The sequence below is a fragment of the Saccopteryx leptura genome, unplaced genomic scaffold, assembly GCF_036850995.1.
Source record: "Saccopteryx leptura isolate mSacLep1 unplaced genomic scaffold, mSacLep1_pri_phased_curated manual_scaffold_110, whole genome shotgun sequence".
Taxonomy (NCBI): domain Eukaryota; kingdom Metazoa; phylum Chordata; class Mammalia; order Chiroptera; family Emballonuridae; genus Saccopteryx; species Saccopteryx leptura.
This window is the reverse complement of record NW_027095791.1, coordinates 11,722-30,577: the sequence shown is the minus strand read 5'-3', so window position 1 is coordinate 30,577 and position 18,856 is coordinate 11,722. Positions and strand designations below refer to the sequence as shown.

Genomic DNA, 18,856 nt, shown 5'->3' with positions numbered 1-18,856 from the left:
GATTGGTTCAGGGACTGAGAGTGCTTGAAATTGCTGGAGTCCACCAAATGAAGCCTCAGCACAGAAACAAACAGCTAAGAAATGAATCCTGCTGATAATAATTTGAGTTCCAAATCAAGCTAGGTCCACAAACACCCAAGTTGGGTTTTGATATAGTTTTATGAATTCATTTAAATGTAAGTATGTAAAAAAAATAAGTAAGGCCAAATGTGAAGGTCTGCCTAGGAAAACTGTCTAGTTTTGCTCACTGTACTCCTTCTGTTTAAATACTCCCTTCAACCAAGCACATGCTAAACAAGACTACTGGAATGTGTTCCAATCTCTAGGGTAGTTTATTAGCCTTTCACCTCCGTAGAGAATACCAATCAGTGGTTCCTAACAGCTGGTCTGCACTCTGGGATATGTGAGTGAGCAAGTCCTCAGTCCACAGCATTATTCTCAGATAAATTCTAACTACATGAGCAGAGCGCTGAGCCAAGCCCTAGGCAAGAGAAGCAACCAAAGGAGAGTGCTTCTGAAATTCCCCTCCTCCTCTAACTAGACACCGGCGGAAATTTCTCCCAGACATCGAGAAGCAACAGAGGAAGAGGAGGTTGTTGCATGGATTTTTAGGTGTGTCAAGATATCCTGACGCAGCATGCAGCCTCCATGAGAGCCACAGCCAGCTCACCTAAGTACGACCATATGGACAAGAAAAGGACAGTGACAAAACAAAATCCTAGAATATGCTGACCTTTGAGCTCTACTCTCTGTTGAATCGACTCCCGAGATGACAAACTTATAGCCAGACCACAATTAAACAGTATAAAGATTACAAAATGGAAATTGGTTATAAATGTCCTATATTTGGATTTTCAAAAATAAAACCTGTTTGGAGTATCTTAGAATACTGCCAACATTCTTTTGATATGAAGGTTTGTCCTTTATCTTAACTGTAGAGTCCTCCTGGTGTGAGAGAAAAATATTCTTTCTTTTATATTAGGATGATAGTAGATAGTACTATTTAGTAGTGTTCATTTTACCAAGTACATTTCAAAATTTGCCAGCCCTAGGTTGGGCCCACCTTCTTAAGTTTTTAGTACTAGTCCATGAACTTCAAATGCTTAGAAACCTGAGATACAGTGCAGGTTGTACAGATTTCCATTTAGAGGCTATTGGTAAATTACCCTGCCTGCTTTGAAAAAAAATGTGTATGTGTACACACACACATATATGTATTAAAATATTTTAGTAACATATAAACCTACTTAGTGTGTAAAATAGGTTATACATACTAATCTAGATTACATATAATATGAACATATTAATAGAAATTATCTAAGAATATATATGTATAAATATTGATGATCCCTCAATAACTACTGTGGTTAAGGGCTCCATTCCCCATGTAGTTAAAAATCTGCATATAATTTAAATCAGCCTTCTCTATTTGCAGTTTCCTAACTGCAGATTGAAAATATTAAACCTGCAGATGTGAAACCCAAAAATATGAATGGCTTTGTATTTCCTAAAAAAAAAAAAATTAAAAAAAAATCCACATATAAAGTGGACCTGTGCAGTTCAAACCCATGTGTTCAAGGGTCAGTTGTGTGTGTATATACATTATCTTTCATTTTAAAAAGAACACATTTAAATAAAAACAAAAGATAGAAAAACGAAAGAGAAGGATCAAACAAGACACAAAACTAACAGAAAGCAAGATATAAAATGGCAATAGGGAACTCACAAGTGTCAATAATTACACTAAATGTAAACGGGTTAAACTCACCAATAAAAAGGCACAGAGTAGCAGAATGGATTAAAAAAGAAAATACAACTGTATGCTGCCTACAGGAAACTCATCTAAGTAACAAGGATAAAAACAAATTCAAAGTGAAAGGCTGGAAAACAATACTCCAAGCAAATAACATCCAAAAAAAAGCAGGTGTAGCAATACTCATATCGGATAATACTGACTACAAGACAGGAAAAGTACTCAGAGACAAAAATGGCCATTTCATAATGGCTAAGGGGACACTGAATCAAGAAGACATAACAATTCTTTTTTTTTTTTTTTTTTTTTTTTTTTTTTCTTCATTTTTCTGAAGCTGGAAACAGGGAGAGACAGTCAGACAGACTCCCGCATGCGCCCGACCGGGATCCACCCGGCACGCCCACCAGGGGCGGTGCTCTGCCCACCAGAGGGCGATGCTCTGCCCATCCTGGGCGTCACCATATTGAGACCAGAGCCACTCCAGCGCCTGAGGCAGAGGCCACAGAGCCATGCCCAGCGCCCGGGCCATCTTTGCTCCAATGGAGCCTTGGCTGCGGGAGGGGAAGAGAGAGAGACAGAGAGGAAAGCGCGGCGGAGGGGTGGAGAAGCAAATGGGCGCTTCTCCTATGTGCCCTGGCCGGGAATCGAACCCGGGTCCTCCGCACGCTAGGCCGACGACATAACAATTCTTAATATATATGCACCAAACCAAGGAGCACCAAAATATATAAGACAGCTATTTATTGATCTTAAAACAAAAACTGACAAAAATACAATCATACTTGGAGACCTCAATACACCGCTGACGGCTCTAGATCAGTCATCCAAACAGAGAATCAACAAAGACATAGTGGCCTTAAACAAAACATTACAGCACCTGGATATGATAGACATCTACAAGACATTTCATCCCAAAGTGACTGAGTATACATTTTTCTCCAGTGTACATGGATCATTCTCAAGAATTGACCGTATGTTGGGCCACAAAAACAACATCAGCAAATTCAGAAAAATCGAAGTTGTACCAAGCATATTTTCTGATCATAAAGCCTTGAAACTAGAATTCAACTGCAAAAAAGAGGAAAAAAATCCCACAAAAATGTGGAAACTAAACAACATACTTTTAAAAAATGAATGGGTCAAAGAAGAAATAAGTGCAGAGATCAAAAGATATATACAGACTAATGAAAATGACAATACGACATATCAGAATCTATGGGATGCAGCAAAAGCAGTGATAAGAGGGAAGTTCATATCACTTCAGGCATATATGAACAAACAAGAGAGAGCCCAAGTGAAACACTTAACTTCACACCTTAAGGAACTAGAAAAAGAAGAACAAAGAAAACCCAAAACCAGCCGAAGAAAGGAGATAATAAAAATCAGAGCAGAAATAAATGAATTAGAGAACAGAAAAACTATAGAAAAAATTAATAGAACAAGGAGCCGGTTCTTTGAAAAGATCAACAAAATTGACAAACCCTTGGCAAGACTTACCAAGGAAAAAAGAGAAAGAACTCATATAAACAAAATCCAAAATGAAAGAGGAGAAATCACCACGGACACCGTAGATATACAAAGAATTATTGTAGATTACTATGAAAAACTTTATGCCACTAAATTCAACAACCTAGAAGAAATGGATAAATTCCTAGAACAATACAACCTTCCTAGACTGAGTCAAGAAGAAGCAGAAAGCCTAAACAGACCTATTAGTAGAGAAGAAATAGAAAAAACCATTAAAAACCTCCCCAAAAATAAAAGCCCAGGCCCTGACGGCTATACCAGCGACTTTTATCAAACATTCAAAGAAGACTTGGCTCCTATTCTACTGAAAGTCTTCCAAAAAATTGAAGAAGAAGCAATACTTCCAAACACATTTTATGAGGCCAACATAACCCTCATACCAAAACCAGGCAAGGATGGCACAAAAAAAGAAAACTACAGACCAATATCTCTAATGAATACAGATGCTAAAATACTAAACAAAATACTAGCAAATCGAATACAACAACATATTAAAAAAATAATACATCATGATCAAGTGGGATTCATCCCAGAATTTCAAGGATGGTTCAACATACGTAAAACGGTTAACGTAATACACCATATCAACAAAACAAAGAACAAAAACCACATGATCTTATCAATAGACGCAGAAAAGGCTTTTGATAAAATACAACACAATTTTATGTTTAAGACTCTTAACAAAATGGGTATAGAAGGAAAATATCTCAACATGATAAAGGCCATATATGATAAACCATCAGCTAACATCATATTAAATGGCACTAAACTGAAGGCTTTCCCCCTTAAATCAGGAACAAGACAGGGTTGTCCACTCTCTCCACTCTTATTTAATATGGTACTAGAGGTTCTAGCCAGAGCAATCAGACAAGACAAAGAAATAAAAGGCATCCATATCGGAAAAGAAGAAGTAAAGGTATCACTTTTTGCAGATGATATGATCCTATACATCCAAAACCCCAAAGAATCCACAAAAAGACTACTAGAAACAATAAGCCAATACAGTAAGGTCGCAGGATACAAAATTAACATACAGAAGTCAATAGCCTTTCTATATGCCAACAATGAAACAATTGAGAATGAACTCAAAAGAATAATTCCCTTCACGATTGCAACAAAAAAAATAAAATACTTAGGAATAAACATAACAAAGAATGTAAAGGACTTATATAATGAAAACTATAAACCATTGTTAAGGGAAATCGAAAAAGATATAATGAGATGGAAGAATATACCTTGTTCTTGGCTAGGAAGAATAAATATAATCAAGATGGCTATATTACCCAAAGCAATATACAAATTTAATGCAATTCCCATCAAACTTCCAATGACATTTTTTAAAGAAATAGCTCAAAAGATTATCAGATTTATATAGAACTATAAAAAACCCCGAATAGCCAAAGCAATCCTAAAGAAAAAGAATGAAGCTGGGGGCATTACAATACCTGACTTCAAACTCTATTATAGGGCCACGACAATCAAAACAGCATGATATTGGCAGAAAAATAGACACTCAGACCAATGGAACAGAATAGAAAGTCCAGAAATAAAACCACATATATATAGTCAAATAATTTTTGATAAAGGGGCCAACAACACACAATGGAGAAAAGAAAGCCTCTTCAATAAACGGTGCTGGGAAAACTGGAAAGCCACATGCAAAAGAATGAAACTGGACTACAGTCTCTCCCCCTGTACAAAAATTAACTCAAAATGGATCAAAGATCTAAACATAAGACCTGAAACAATTAAGTACATAGAAGAAGACATAGGTACTCAACTCATGAACCTGGGTTTTAAAGAGCATTTTATGAATTTGACTCCACAGGCAAGAGAAGTGAAGGCAAAAATTAATGAATGGGACTACATCAGACTAAGAAGTTTTTGCTCAGCAAGAGAAACTGATAACAAAATAAACAGAAAGCCAACTAAATGGGAAATGATATTTTCAAACAACAGCTCAGATAAGGGCCTAATATCCAAAATATACAAAGAACTCATAAAACTCAACAACAAACAAACAAACAATCCAATAAAAAAATGGGAAGAGGATATGAACAGACACTTCTCCCAGGAAGAAATACAAATTGCCAACAGATATATGAAAAGATACTCATCTTCTTTAGCTATTAGAGAAATGCAAATCAAAACTGCAATGAGATACCACCTCACACCTGTTCGATTAGCTATTATTAGCAAGACAGGTAATAGCAAATGTTGGAGAGGCTGTGGAGAAAAAGGAACCCTCATCCACTGTTGGTGGGAATGTAAAGTAGTACAACCATTATGGAAGAAAGTATGGTGGTTCCTCAAAAAACTGAAAATAGAACTACCTTATGACCCAGCAATCCCTCTACTGGGTATATACCCCAAAAACTCAGAAACATTGATACGTAAAGACACATGCAGCCCCATGTTTATTGCAGCACTGTTCACAGTGGCCAGGACATGGAAACAACCAAAAAGCCTGTCAATAGATGACTGGATAAAGAAGATGTGGCACATATGGAATACTACTCAGCCCTAAGAAATGATGACATCGGAACATTTACAGCAAAAAGGTGGGATCTTGATAACATGATACAAAGCGAAATAAGTAAATCAGAAAAAACCAGGAACTGCATTATTCCATACGTAGGTGGGACATAAAAGTGAAACTAAGAGACATTGATAAGAGAGTGGTGGTTATGGGGGGGAGGGGGGGAAAGGGAGAGGGAAAGGGGGAGGGGCACAAAGAAAACTAGATAGAAGGTGACAGAGGACAATAATTGAACGACAAGATAACCTGGACTTGTTATCTTTAAATATATGTATCCTGATTTATTGATGTCACCCCATTAAAAAAATAAAATTATTTAAAAAAAAAAAAAAGAACACATTTGACTTTATAAGTTTTATTTCCTAACATTTTAATTAAAATACTTTAAAGAAATAAACCACACAGAAATGTTAAAAAAAGTAATACAAAAGGATTATAGGCATACTATGGATGAGAATTCTTTTTATAAAAGATACACAATAGGGAAGAAAAATGAACAGTTTTTATATACTCTTTATACATTAATTTAATTTTAAACCATAGCACTAAAAGCTTTCCGAACATTGGCAAGAAAGGCTGAAAAATTTTTGGTCTTCCTTAAATTCTCCTGAAATTCTGCTAGGCATTCAAGATGAGGAGCACTATCTGACACTAGAAGAAAAAAGAAGACAATTTGAATGAGAATTTTTGTGAAAGAGAAGTTTTTCCAATTTAGATGCTTTCATCTGATTCAAAGAATTTAATTCTATTTAATTGAATTGATTTGAGCAGAGAATAATAGATACACTTGATTTTCATATCCTCACATTCTTTTGGACCTTTCCTCCGTTTACTCTCTAAATATTCAAGTCTATGTACTACAATCTTGCTTTAAATTAAACACATGGTAGTCAAGGGATTAGAGCTTAGTGATAAAGAACAGAGTACCATTTCCTATTATCTTTCGTATACATTTTAACTATTTTAACAGGTTTCTTTTAGATGTTAAGTTTTCTCTACAGAACTTTGGCCTGACTTCCTTCAAAATTTATAGTTATGGGAAAACAAATCTGAAGCCTCACAGATGTAAACGGAGGTCCTTAGAAAACGTGGTCCTATTCCAAAGTGGTATTTATAGGACCTACCAAACAAAGGATGCTCAGTCACAGATAACAGTATGGATCTCACATGCAGTTGAACCAGATGGTACATATTGGAGCAGCAAGTCTCCAGAGGTTGGTCAAAGGAAAGAAACAATCAGCGCTATCTACCATCAATCTTGTCCTTTGTTCAAGGGGAAGGGATTCAACCACATCAGATTTCCTGCTCTTTGGTAGAAACTGCTTAGGAAACAAGGCCCATGGCCAAAGCAGAGAAGGAATAGAAAAGACCATTTGGTTCAAAATTAATCTATAGATTCTATTTTAATATACTATCAAATACTATGACACTAAGTAGCAATAAGGATATCTAATTTGGATAAAAGTAAAAAGCTAGGGAAGAGGGTTTTTGTGAATTGCTTTTTAAAATTCAGCACTCATTAGATTAGAAGATATTTACCTAGAGAGAAAAAAGCCAATCATTTGTACATGAATTCGATTCATAAAATATAAATTCCATTAGAATAGGAACTGAGTTATCAGGGCACACTGGAGAGCCAACTAAATAGTTCACCTGTGTCCCCTATGAATGCTTTAATGAGAACACAGGTATAAAAAGCTGAGAACCATTTCCTGAATTCCAATAAATTACTTTAAAAGGGGAATGAGAAGAAGAAAAAAAACAGATAAACGTATTCCCACTATCTTTTTCTTTAGCGAGAGAGACAGAGGGACAGACAGGAACAGACAGGAAGGGAGAGAGAAGAGAAGCATCAACTAGTAGTTGTAGCACTTTAGTTGTTCACTGACTGCTTTCTCATATGTGCCTTGACTAGGGGGCTGCAGCCGAGCCAGCAACCCCTTGCTTAAGCCAGCGACCTTGGGCTCAAGCTAGCGATCATAGGGTCATGTCTACGATCTCATGCTCAAGCTTGATGAGCCCATGCTCAGGCCAGCAACCTCGGGGTTTCGACGTCAGCATCCCAGGTCATATCCACTGTGCCACCACCTGGTCAGGCTCCATTCTCTTTTTGTTCACACTATCACCAATCATATATACGCTGCAGAAATCAAAAACTATCTGAGGCTTTGGCCGGTTAGTTTTGTTGGTTAGAGCATCATCTTGAGATGCCAAGGTTACAGGTTTGGTCCCTGGTCAAGGCACATATAGGAGGCAACTAGTGAATGCACAACTAAGTGGAACAATGAATGGATACTTCAGTCCCTCCTTCTTTCTCCCTTCTTCTGTCTTTCTAAAAACAGTAAAAAATAATTAAATACAAATAAAATAAAATAAAACCTGACCTGCTGGAGAATCAGTAACTCAACTAAATTATTAATGTGTTGAATTTTCAGGATGGGATAATTCTGTAAATTAATTTTTGGGAAAAAATTATCATATTCTAACGATTTTAATTTGGGTGTGAAATCACCTACTTAGATAAATTATAATATTCACATTCAGGTAGTCATATCCTTTATAGCTTTGCTTTAAGTTCTCTAAGAGAATAATCTATATTTGCATATGAAATACAGTGACCTTGTTTTTTAGATTTTCTGTGGCACTGTGCCATCCTGAAGAGAAGTTACTTATCATGGTCTCAGCCTTTGGGAAATAACACCCCAAAAAACCAAGACCAGAAAAGAAAACAATGGCTTGTGAGAATATTGTTTTATTCATATTACCTTATATTCTGATTCAAATAACTTTTTGGGGTGCCCATCTTAAAAACCAGTGAGAGGGAAGAGGACATACCTTCATAGTCCCTTGCTTCATTGAGGTGCAGGCAAAACATAAATGGGCTATCAGGATGCTTTGGGTCAATATTAGTGAATATAAACTGAAGTTTGTCACCTGGGAAAAGAGGTTAAATTATTTAATATGAAAATAATTTATTATGCCAAAACTTGTGATGGAGACATGCTTCCCTACCGGTCTCTGATCAATACCTACACTAAGTATATATATACTACATTCACTTAGCCAATGTCTCCAAATGTATACTACAAATTAGTTTCAAAATGTGTTGTAGTTTAAATGACACCAAAAGCACAAATAACAGAAGAAAAATACACATTGGGTTTCATCAAAATTATGACTATATGCCGAGTCCTGTAAGTCTTTCTGGCAAATCACCAAACCTGACGGTGATATTGGGGACTCCTTACACAATAAGTAGTGCTGTAAACTGACACATATACAGGGGTCCTCGGGCTATGACACAGTTCTGTTTGTATAACCGTGATGGACCCTGAATTTTGGTGTAAGTCGAAACATACCTAGCCCAGTGGTTCTCAACCTGTGGGTCGCGACCCCGGCGGGGGTCGAACCACCAAAACACAGGGGTCGCCTAAAGCCATCGGAAAATACATATTTATTATACAATACATTTTTAAATAAAATATGTATTTCCGATGGCTTTAGGCGACCCCTGTGTTTTGGTGGTTCGACCCCCGCCGGGGTTGTGACCCACAGGTTGAGAACCGCTGCCCTAGCCTAAGTCACTTACCTATCCTAACAGTTATAAAATCATAATCTAAACATAAAATCACAACTAAGTCACAGAAAAAGGAGACATAAATATACTGTACTGCACATTGTACTATAGTAACAGAAAAAATGACAAGCAAAGCAACACAAACAGACCACTTGCGCTTTTCAGTCCAAAATGGCGTAAGTGTACCAGAGCACACCAACTCCATCATTCATACACTGCATTACTGTGTATTCTTCCGCTGAATGCAACCAACCAGTTTGCCCACGTATTCTGTAAGTACGATGCCAATGGCATAAGCCAAAATATTCACATCTCAGTATTTCAAAGTTTTTATGGGAGTGTTGTAAACTAAAAACATTATATGTCAAGATTATAGTAACCCGAGGACCCTTGTTCATGTAATGGCCATTAAAATACTTACCATATATGCTTTAACCAGTCATTCATCTCTAAGAATTCCATAGAAATTATGCAAAAGAAATAGAGGAGTCTACATTCACTATAGTAATTTCAAAACTAAAAAATAGCCTGACCAGGCAGTGGCGCAGTGGATAGAGCGTCGGACTGGGATGCAGAGGACCCAGGTTCAAGACCCTGAGGTCACCAGCTTGAGCACGGGCTCATCTGGTTTGAGCAAAATGCTCACCAGGCAAGGGGTTACTCGGTCTGCTGTAGACCCATGGTCAAGGCACATATGAGAAAGCAATCAATGAACAACTAAAGTGCCATAACAAAAAAAACTTGATGATTGATGCTTCTCATCTCTCTTTGTTCCTGTATGTCTGGTCCCTATTTATCCCTCTCTCTGACTCTGTCTCTGTAAAAAATAAAAACAAAACAAAAAAACCCCAAAACAGGCCCTGGCCAGTTGGCTCAGTGGTAGAGTGTTGGCCTGGCGTGCAGGAGTCCCGGGTTCGATTCCCAGCCAGGGCACACAGGAGAAGCGCCCAGCTGCTTCTCCACCCCTCCCCCTCTCCTTCCTCTCTGTCTCTCTCTTCCCCTCCCACAGCCAAGGCTCCATTGGAGCAAAGTTGGCCCGGGCGCTGAGGATGGCTCTGTGGCCTCTGCCTCAGGCGCTAGAATGGCTCTGATTGCGGCAGAGCAACGCCCCAGATGGGCAGAGCATTGCCCCCTGGTGGGCATGCGGGAGTCTGTCTGCCTTCCCGTTTCCAACTTCAGAAAAATACAAAAAAACAAAAAACAAAAAAAAACCCAAAACAAAACAAAAAAAAACAGGCAGAACCCAAAAGGTAAGTTAGAGGCAATACATGTGTTAATGATACATTAATGGAACATATTATTACACCATTTTAAATTACATACCATTATGAAGGCTATAACAATTAAAGAAATGTGAGTCATGTAATATCAGTATGAACAAAGAACAAAACTTATTTGCCTATTGCCAACCACGCCAAAATTACATTTATTAAAATGCTGAATGATCCGCCTGACCAGGTGGTGGCACAGTGGATAGAGCGTCGGACTGGGATACGGAAGGACCCAGGTTCAAGACCCCGAGGTCGCCAGCTTGAGCGCGGGCTCATCTGGCTTGAGCAAAGAGCTCACCAGCTTGGACCCAAGGTCACTGGCTCCAGCGGGGGGTTACTCGGTCTGCTGAAGGCCCATGGTCAAGGCACATGTGAGAAAGCAATCAATGAACAACTAAGAAGTCGCAAGGCGCAACGAGAAACTGATGATTGATGCTTCTCATCTCTCTCCGTTCCTGTCTGTCTGTCCCTATCTCTGCCTGTGTAAAAAAAAAAATAAATAAATAAAATAAAATAAAATAAAATGCTGAATGATAAATAAGACCTTGGTAATTATGTTTTGGTGATAAAAATTGTTTTTTTCCTATTTTTAAAAAAAGTTAATAATGTAGTCATTATTTTACTTGAAAACATGAAATATTTTTACTTTGAAAAAAAATTAATTCTCTACTTAAAAAAGGACACCTTCTAATTTCCTATGTTTTATTTACATTAATATACTTACCATAAATTTTTCGAATTTCTAGTCCAAGTCGATCTTTATACAAGTCTACAGATTTCTGCAGCCTTTCCAACCTCTCTTCACTAGTTCTTTTAGCGCTGGAAATAGCTATGATTAAAAAAGCATACACATTATCAAATATTTTAAATAACACTACTAATTTATTTTTTAAAAAATTGAGGCCCTGGCCAGTTGGCTGGGTGGTAGAGCGTCAGCCTGGCGTGTGGAAGTCCCGGGTTCGATTCCCGGCCAGGGCACACAGTAGAGGCACCCATCTGCTTCTCCACCCCTCCCCCTCTCCTTCCTCTCTGTCTCTCTCTTCCCCTCCCACAGCCGAGGCTCCATTGGAGCAAAAGATGGCCCGGGCGCTGGGGATGGCTCCTTGGCCTCTGCCTCAGGCGCTAGAGTGGCTCTGGTTGTGACAGAGCGCCGTCCTGGATGGGCAAAGCATCGCCCCCTGGTGGGCGTGCCGGGTGGATCCCGGTCGGGCGCATGCGGGAGTCTGTCTGACTGCCTCCCCGTTTCCAGCTTCAGAAAAATACAAAAAAAAAAAAAAAAATTGAAAACTATAAAAATGCCAGACAAATGAATCTGCTTACATTTATTCAGTTTCTATCTCTACTAATTAGCTAAAAAAACGGCTTCAGTTCATTCAAGATGAAAGAAAACTGAGAGAACACGTACAGGGAGTGAAGGCAATATTGTATCCTATTTCATCACTTAGTAGCATGAAGAAAAAGGCTAAGGTTTGCATGGCTGGCAGAGATAGACTTCTTTACAGTTTTGCCTTTTCTGGTTAGCCAAGAAATTGTTTCATTGGAAAATATTCCATTCTTTTAAACATAACTATTTCTCACAAAAAGACAGCCTTATTGCATACTAGTTTAGAATTATTTTTAAAGTCAACATATTGTTTCCTAAATAATGCATAGCAGATGAGAAAAATAATAGAGAGTGACAGACAAATTCTATAAGAAAAAGCATTAACAAAACAAACTTTGCTATTTTCAAGATATTGAGAATCAATTACGTACTTAGTTTGAGGGCAAACAAGACTCTTTCCTAAAGAAAGCACTCATTCATGTATGAAAATTCTTTAGACAAAGAGGCTTTCCAGAATAAAGAGGGTGATGTGTGATCAATAAATTTGTTACTTAAGTTACAGGATGGCTTCTCCCAAGCAAATCTTATTTAGTGGCACTGTCTCCCATTATACTTAATTAAACTCCCATATCAATTTCATTATTACTCTGGCTATAATAAAATCAAAAGGACCTTTAAGTAAAACCCACTCAGCTGCCTTCACAGACACCTTACCGAGATGAGTGGCTAGCTATGCCTCTAAAAGATAATACCTATTTTTGACAAGCTGGAGAGACGACAAGATATAATTGTGAAAATATGAATACAACCGAAAACTTACTTTCCTTCTTCCTAGCATATTCTTCCTTAAGATCCTGGATAGTTGCAGTCAGTACTTCCAAATCCTGCTTTTTGCCATTTACTTCAACAATCAGTTTTAACAAGTTTTCTCTTTTTTCTTGGATGAGCTTACTCTGCTTACAGATCTCTATAACAATTACAAAGTATTAGCTAGAATATATATGCTTTGTTTTCCAACATGTACCTAAGACCAAAATACTGACTTTCATAAGATTAATACAGCATGCTTTAATTTATAAGTATTTCCTAATGATTAAAAAATTACAAAATAGGCCCTGGCCAGTTGGCTCAGCGGTAGAGCGTCGGCCTGGCATGCGGGGGACCGGGGTTCGATTCCTGGCCAGGGCACATAGGAGAAGCGCCCATTTGCTTCTCCACCCCCATCCCCTCCTTCCTCTCTGTCTCTCTCTTCCCCTCCCGCAGCCAAGGCTCCATTGGAGCAAGGATGGCCCGGGCGCTGGGGATGGCTCCTTGGCCTCTGCCCCAGGCGCTAGAGTGGCTCTGGTCACAGCAGAGCGACGCCCCGGAGGGGCAGAGCATCGCCCCCTGGTGGGCAGAGCGTAGCCCCTGGTGGGCGTGCCGGGTGGATCCCGGTCGGGCGCATGCGGGAGTCTGTCTGACTGTCTCTCCCCGTTTCCAGCTTCAGAAAAATATAAAAAAAATACAAAAAAAAAATTTACAAAATGAGCAAAAAGAAAAAACTCGTAATCTAGTCTTCCCTATTTGTCTGTGAAAATAGAAATAAAAAGACAAAAGTGCTTTTTTAAAAAAACAGTAACAAATTAATCCAAGAATTAATAGATCAGATGATCATGACCCTTGCAGCTCTCCCTCTTCAAATAGATACAGAAATAAAACCCACCAACCAATAAAGACAATCAAAACAGGGACAGAATACATACAAAAGGATACCATTTAAATAACATTCGAAATCACAACACTAAAGAATATATGGATAGGTTAGTTCTGGAAGATGGGAGAAGAGGAAGGTATAACATGGGACATTCTATTTATTAAGCTGGGTTATAGATACATAAATGTTAATTATTTTGATGTGTATGTATAAACACATACATACAGAATACATTGTTTTACTTGTATGAGGGATTTTATAAAGATGTTTAATCTAAATAAAACTTTGATCTACAGATTGTCACATACGATTTTGATATTCTAGATACATCTGAACCATTCGTTCTTCTTCCTTTAATTTTACAGACAGCTTTTCTGAAAGAGAAATTAGCATTGATGGTTTAGTTCAGCTGGATTAACACTAAAAAGCAAAGAACATAAACAGCACGTACAAGGTAATTGTAGGTACCTGCAAATGCTTTATTGATGTCCTTGTAGGTATCTCTTAGTCCCGCCATCTGACAGGAGGTATCACTGACATTGCTTTTGAATTTATTCCAAAATTCATTTATGTTTTTATCTAACAGTGCCAATTCATCCTCTATCATTTTGTAAGACAATGCTACAAAACAAACAGAACACACGCTGTATTTTTTCAGTTACTTTAGTCATATCAGGCACACATTCCAATCAACTATGTTTTGGCAGTTTGAGCTTGGTTAGAAATGGTTAGCAACATACTTTTAACTATACATATTCCAGGGCAGATCGAGCTACCAGGATTTAACTATGGGTAAGGTGCACCAAGATTCAAGAGACCTTTAACCTCCTAGAAATTCATTGGTAGCCTAACTGCACAGGACACTTACATGCTCTATGACCCTGGGAAAATGACTCCGACTACGTCGTCTCAAAAATAAAACTGGTGACATCTAAGGCACTCCCAACTCTGACACCTGCAATTCCAGCCTGAATCCCCGGGTCCCAGGTGGCCGGCCCCCTGCCCCCTGCCCTGGGGTAGGACCCCACACACCTACCCGCCGCTTCCTCGCACCCCAGGTCAGTTAAGGCCGCAGTAAAATGAGACGGGGGCCGGGGGGAGTAGTCCAGGTGGAAGAAGCCAGTGAGGGTGGTCCCGGACCTGGACAAGTCAGCCGCCGCTCCGGGCCTGTGTCCTCCACTGTAGAAGGATGTTCGGTGAGATTCCGGGCCCCCCAGTTCTCCGCACCGCTAAGCCGCTCAGTGGCCTGAAATCTCCCCAGGGAGCCCAGCCCTCCCGTCCGCCTGGCCGCCAGCCCCCGCCCCCGCCAGGCCCAGACTCACAACCGGGCGTGCGTTCCCAAAGACGGCCACTGAAAACACACACCGCCCCCAAATCCACTTCCCTCTGGCGCGACAGGCGGGTTGGGAGCCCAGCTTAGCTCACACGTCTCCCACCTGCTCCAGGCAGCCTGGCACCCGCCGCCTTCCACGCACAAGGCACGGGCTGCCTGCACCTAACCGCCGGGCTGCAGACCCACCGCCCTCAGCCCCGCCTGCTTCCCTATTTCAAACCTTCCGCGCCTTCCGCCTCCCGACTTCGAGCGCCCACTCGCTTTCTGATTGGCTGGTAGCATAGGTTTTTTTTCATAAGAAGAGATTAGTGGCGGTAGCTCTTCCGGATTCTCGCAGAAAAGATGGGGGAAAGGGCATTCTGGGATTTGTAGTTTTTTTTGTTTGTTTTTTTGCGAGACAGCTGTGCTCTCAGGTTGACGTATTAATAGTTCTTGGAGGTCTCACTTCGGGATTGGCCAATAATCGGTTTCTAATAAAGGTTTCTGCAACAAGTATAAGTATTGACTTTAATTGTATTCTGTTACCAAATATAGACCGTCTTCTCTGATACTACCCATAGCTTAAATAAAGCTAAGTAAAAATAGTAAAGCTAATGAAAATACTATTGTTTAACTGGTCTCATCTTTTAATAACTCTTCTTTGGGAAGTGGCTGGAATATTACTGTTTATTTTCTTCTAATAGTAACACTTTGAGAATTTTCTGATTCTGTGTTTTGACCATGTGAATTAAAACTGAAACATTAAAGGTCCGTACCTAGTATAGGTAGTTCCTGCCACAGTAGACAACAGTCCAAAACTTTTTATAGCCAAAATTCTTGGTACCTGCCCTCTATTATTGCTGTTTTGCAGATAAAAGTAAAAGGGAAAGGAGAAGTCAGAGGTAATTAAAAGTGTCTAACACAGATGTTTGAAAGAATGAGGGTACTACTAGCAGAGCTGAAACTGTTCTCAGGGTAGGTATGTTGGGGGAAGGGTACTGAGGAAAGGCAGAGACATGATGCATTATGATTTTAATATGTTGAATTTTATTTTATTTTATTTATTTATTTTTACAGAGACAGAGAGTCAGAGAGAGGGATAGACAGGGACAGAAAGACAGGAATGGAGAGATGAGAAGCATCAATCATTAGTTTTTCGTTGCGTGTTGCAACATCTTAGCTGTTCATTGATTGCTTTCTCATATGTGCCTGACCGCGGGCCTTCAGCAGACCGAGTAACCCCTTGCTCGAGCCAGCGACCTTGGGCTCAAGCCAGTGAGCTTTTTGCTCAAGCCAGATGAGCCTCCGCTCAAGTTGGAGACCTCAGGGTCTCGAACCTGGGTCTTCTGCATCCCAGTCCGACGCTCTATCCACTGTGCCACCGCCTGGTCAGGCTATTTTTATTTTTTTAATTTATTGATTGATTTTAGAGAGAGAGAGAAGAAGGGATAGAGGAAGAGAGAGAGACAAGACAGAGAGACAGAAACATTGATCTGTTCCTGTGTGTGCCTTGACCAAGATGGAACCTACAACCTTTGCATATCTGAGCAATGCTCTAACCAACTGAGCTATCTGGCTATGGCAATATACCGAGTTTTAGAGAATATTGTTGGAGATATTAACCAAATGTTTATGTCCTTTAGGCAATTTATTTCTCTAATAAATTACACAGTGGCTAACTGCTCCAACTCTGTTATAAGACTGCCTGAGTCTTGACTATAGGCAAGAGTCTTGGTCTCTTGGACCTCAGTTTCCTACTCTGTAAAGTGATGGTAGTAATAATAATTATTATAATATCTTCTGTACATACCCAATCTGAAGACTAAAAAAGATAATAAATACAAATATTTTAGACTAGGTCTCTACACGTACTCAAAATGGTTTCATGTTTTTTGTTTGTTTGTTTTTGACAGAGACAGAGAAAGTCAGAGAGAGGGACAGATAGGGACAGACAGACAGAAGGGAGAGAGATGAGAAGCATCAATTCTTTGTTGTGGCATCTCAGTTGTTCATTGATTGCTTTCTCGTATGTGCCTTGACCAGGGGCTCCAGCAGAGTGAGTGACACCTTGCTCAGGCCAGAGACCTTGGGCTCAAGCGAGGACCTTGAACTTCAAGCCAGCAACCATGGGGTCATGTCTATGATCCCACACTCAAGACAGCAACCCCGTGCTCAAGCAGGAGACCTCAGGGTTTCTAACCTGAGTTCTCCACGCACCAGTCCGATGTTCTATCCACTGTGCCACTGCCTGGTCAGGTGGTTTCATGTTTTTATGATTTATACTCTACCTACTGTCTATGCAATAGGTTGTCACCTTAAAACATATATAAATATGACTTTAAATAGAACAAAATCTAAGTTAACAAAGAAATAGAGAAATTGCTGCAACTGAACATTAACTTTAGCTCAGGCAATGCATATATATATAGATCGCATTACAAGAGAATTACACAATTTGTGGAATCCTATTTTTTTTTATTTTTTAGGCACACTCTTAGGTAAGAGGTGCTTTTTTTTATTATTCATTTTAGAGAGGATAGGGAGAGACAGAGACAGAGAGAGAGAGAGGAGAGACAGAGAGAGAGAAGGCGGGGAGGAGCTGGAAGCATCAACTACCATATGTGCCTTGACCAGGCAAGCCCAGGGTTTTGAACCGGCGACCTCAGCATTTCCAGGTTGACCGCTTTATTCACTGCGCCACCAGAGGTCAGGCGGGAAACACTGTTTTAAGGAAACATGTATTGTGCCATGTCTGAATAGGTACAGAATACAGGCATACCTTGGAGATATTACAGGTTCTGTTCCAGACCACCACAGTAAAGCAAATATCACAGTAAAACATGTCTCAAATTTTTGGCTTCCCAGTGCATATAAAAATTAGGTTTAAACTGTTCTGTAGTATATTAAGAATGCAATAGCATAATGTTTAAAAATACAATTTACATACCTTAATTAAAAACACTTTATTATTATTTTTTTTATTTTTTTATTTTTTCTTTTTGTATTTTTCTGAAGCTGGAAACGGGGAGAGACAGTCAGACAGACTCCCGCATGCGCCCGACTGGGATCCACCCGGCATGCCCACCAGGGGGCGATGCTCTGCTCACCAGGGGGTGATGCTCTGCCCCTCCGGGGCATCGCTCTGTCGCGACCAGAGCCACTCTAGTGCCTGGAGCAGAGGCCAAGGAGCCAGCCCCAGCGCCCGGGCCATCCTTGCTCCAGTGGAGCCTCGCTGCGGGAGGGGAAGAGAGAGACAGAGAGGAAAGAGAGGAGGAGGGGTGGAGAAGCAGATGGGCACTTCTCCTGTGTGCCCTGGCCGGGAATCGAACCCGGGACTCCCACACGCCAGGCCGACGCTCTACCACTGAGCCAACCGGCCAGGGCCAAAACACTTTATTATTAAGTGAGCCTTCAGCAAGTTGAAATCTTTTTGCTGGTGGACAGTCTTACCTTCAATTTATTAAAACAAACAAAACACTGTCTGTGAAGCACAATCAAGTGTAGAACAATAAAACAAGGTATGTCTGTACATCCCTTCCAACCAATTCAAGTTGAATTAATTAATCAGTTAGGTGTGGTTATTCAATATTATCCATTTAATGATTTGTCAATGTCTCACAAATATAAATAACAACTTCAGCTTCAGCAAAATGGATACTGAAATTTTAACAATAGTCAGAAAACAGTTTCAGTAATTTCCTTAAGCAATTACTAGTTCAAGGTCACAAATTAAATTATTTCCTCAGCTTGGAATAATGCTTGGATTATCTTTCTAATGCATTCCTGATGTAATCAGGCAGAACCTGACTGATCCATGAGCAAAATGGAAAATAAAATGAGTTCATTAGCAAGGTTTTGAG

General features: G+C 39.7%; 1 protein-coding gene across 4 annotated transcripts; it reads right to left on the bottom strand.

Moving 5' to 3' along the window:
• Positions 1 to 6,239: 6,239 nt before the first annotated feature.
• On the bottom strand, positions 6,240 to 15,251 carry LOC136387138 (kinetochore protein Spc25-like). 4 transcript variants are annotated; one of them, XM_066358194.1, is made up of 8 exons: positions 15,121 to 15,251; positions 14,717 to 14,863; positions 14,153 to 14,305; positions 13,993 to 14,058; positions 12,812 to 12,958; positions 11,392 to 11,496; positions 8,655 to 8,753; positions 6,240 to 6,470 (listed from the first exon to the last, which is right to left on the bottom strand). In XM_066358194.1, the coding sequence occupies exons 3-8, from the start codon at positions 14,289 to 14,291 to the stop codon at positions 6,352 to 6,354; spliced, it is 675 nt and encodes a 224-aa protein (XP_066214291.1). In that variant the 5' UTR covers positions 14,292 to 14,305; positions 14,717 to 14,863; positions 15,121 to 15,251; the 3' UTR covers positions 6,240 to 6,351. The 4 variants fall into 4 exon arrangements, with proteins under 4 accessions (XP_066214291.1, XP_066214290.1, XP_066214293.1 ...); XM_066358193.1 differs by having other exon boundaries at positions 14,721 to 14,863; XM_066358196.1 differs by lacking the exon at positions 15,121 to 15,251 and adding an exon at positions 15,007 to 15,110 and having other exon boundaries at positions 14,721 to 14,863.
• Between the last annotated feature and the right edge of the window lie 3,605 nt (positions 15,252 to 18,856).

Bases quoted from the DNA above. Each gene is read 5' to 3' on its own strand.
- LOC136387138 (XM_066358194.1), bottom strand. From the start codon at position 14,291: ATGATAGAGGATGAATTGGCACTGTTAGATAAAAACATAAATGAATTT. The intron at 14,059-14,152 runs GTACCTACAATT...TTTCTCTTTCAG, and splicing joins CATCAATAAAGCATTTGCAG to AAAAGCTGTCTGTAAAATTA. The intron at 6,471-8,654 runs GTATGTCCTCTT...TTTTTCTTCTAG, and splicing joins TGAAGCAAGGGACTATGAAG to TGTCAGATAGTGCTCCTCAT.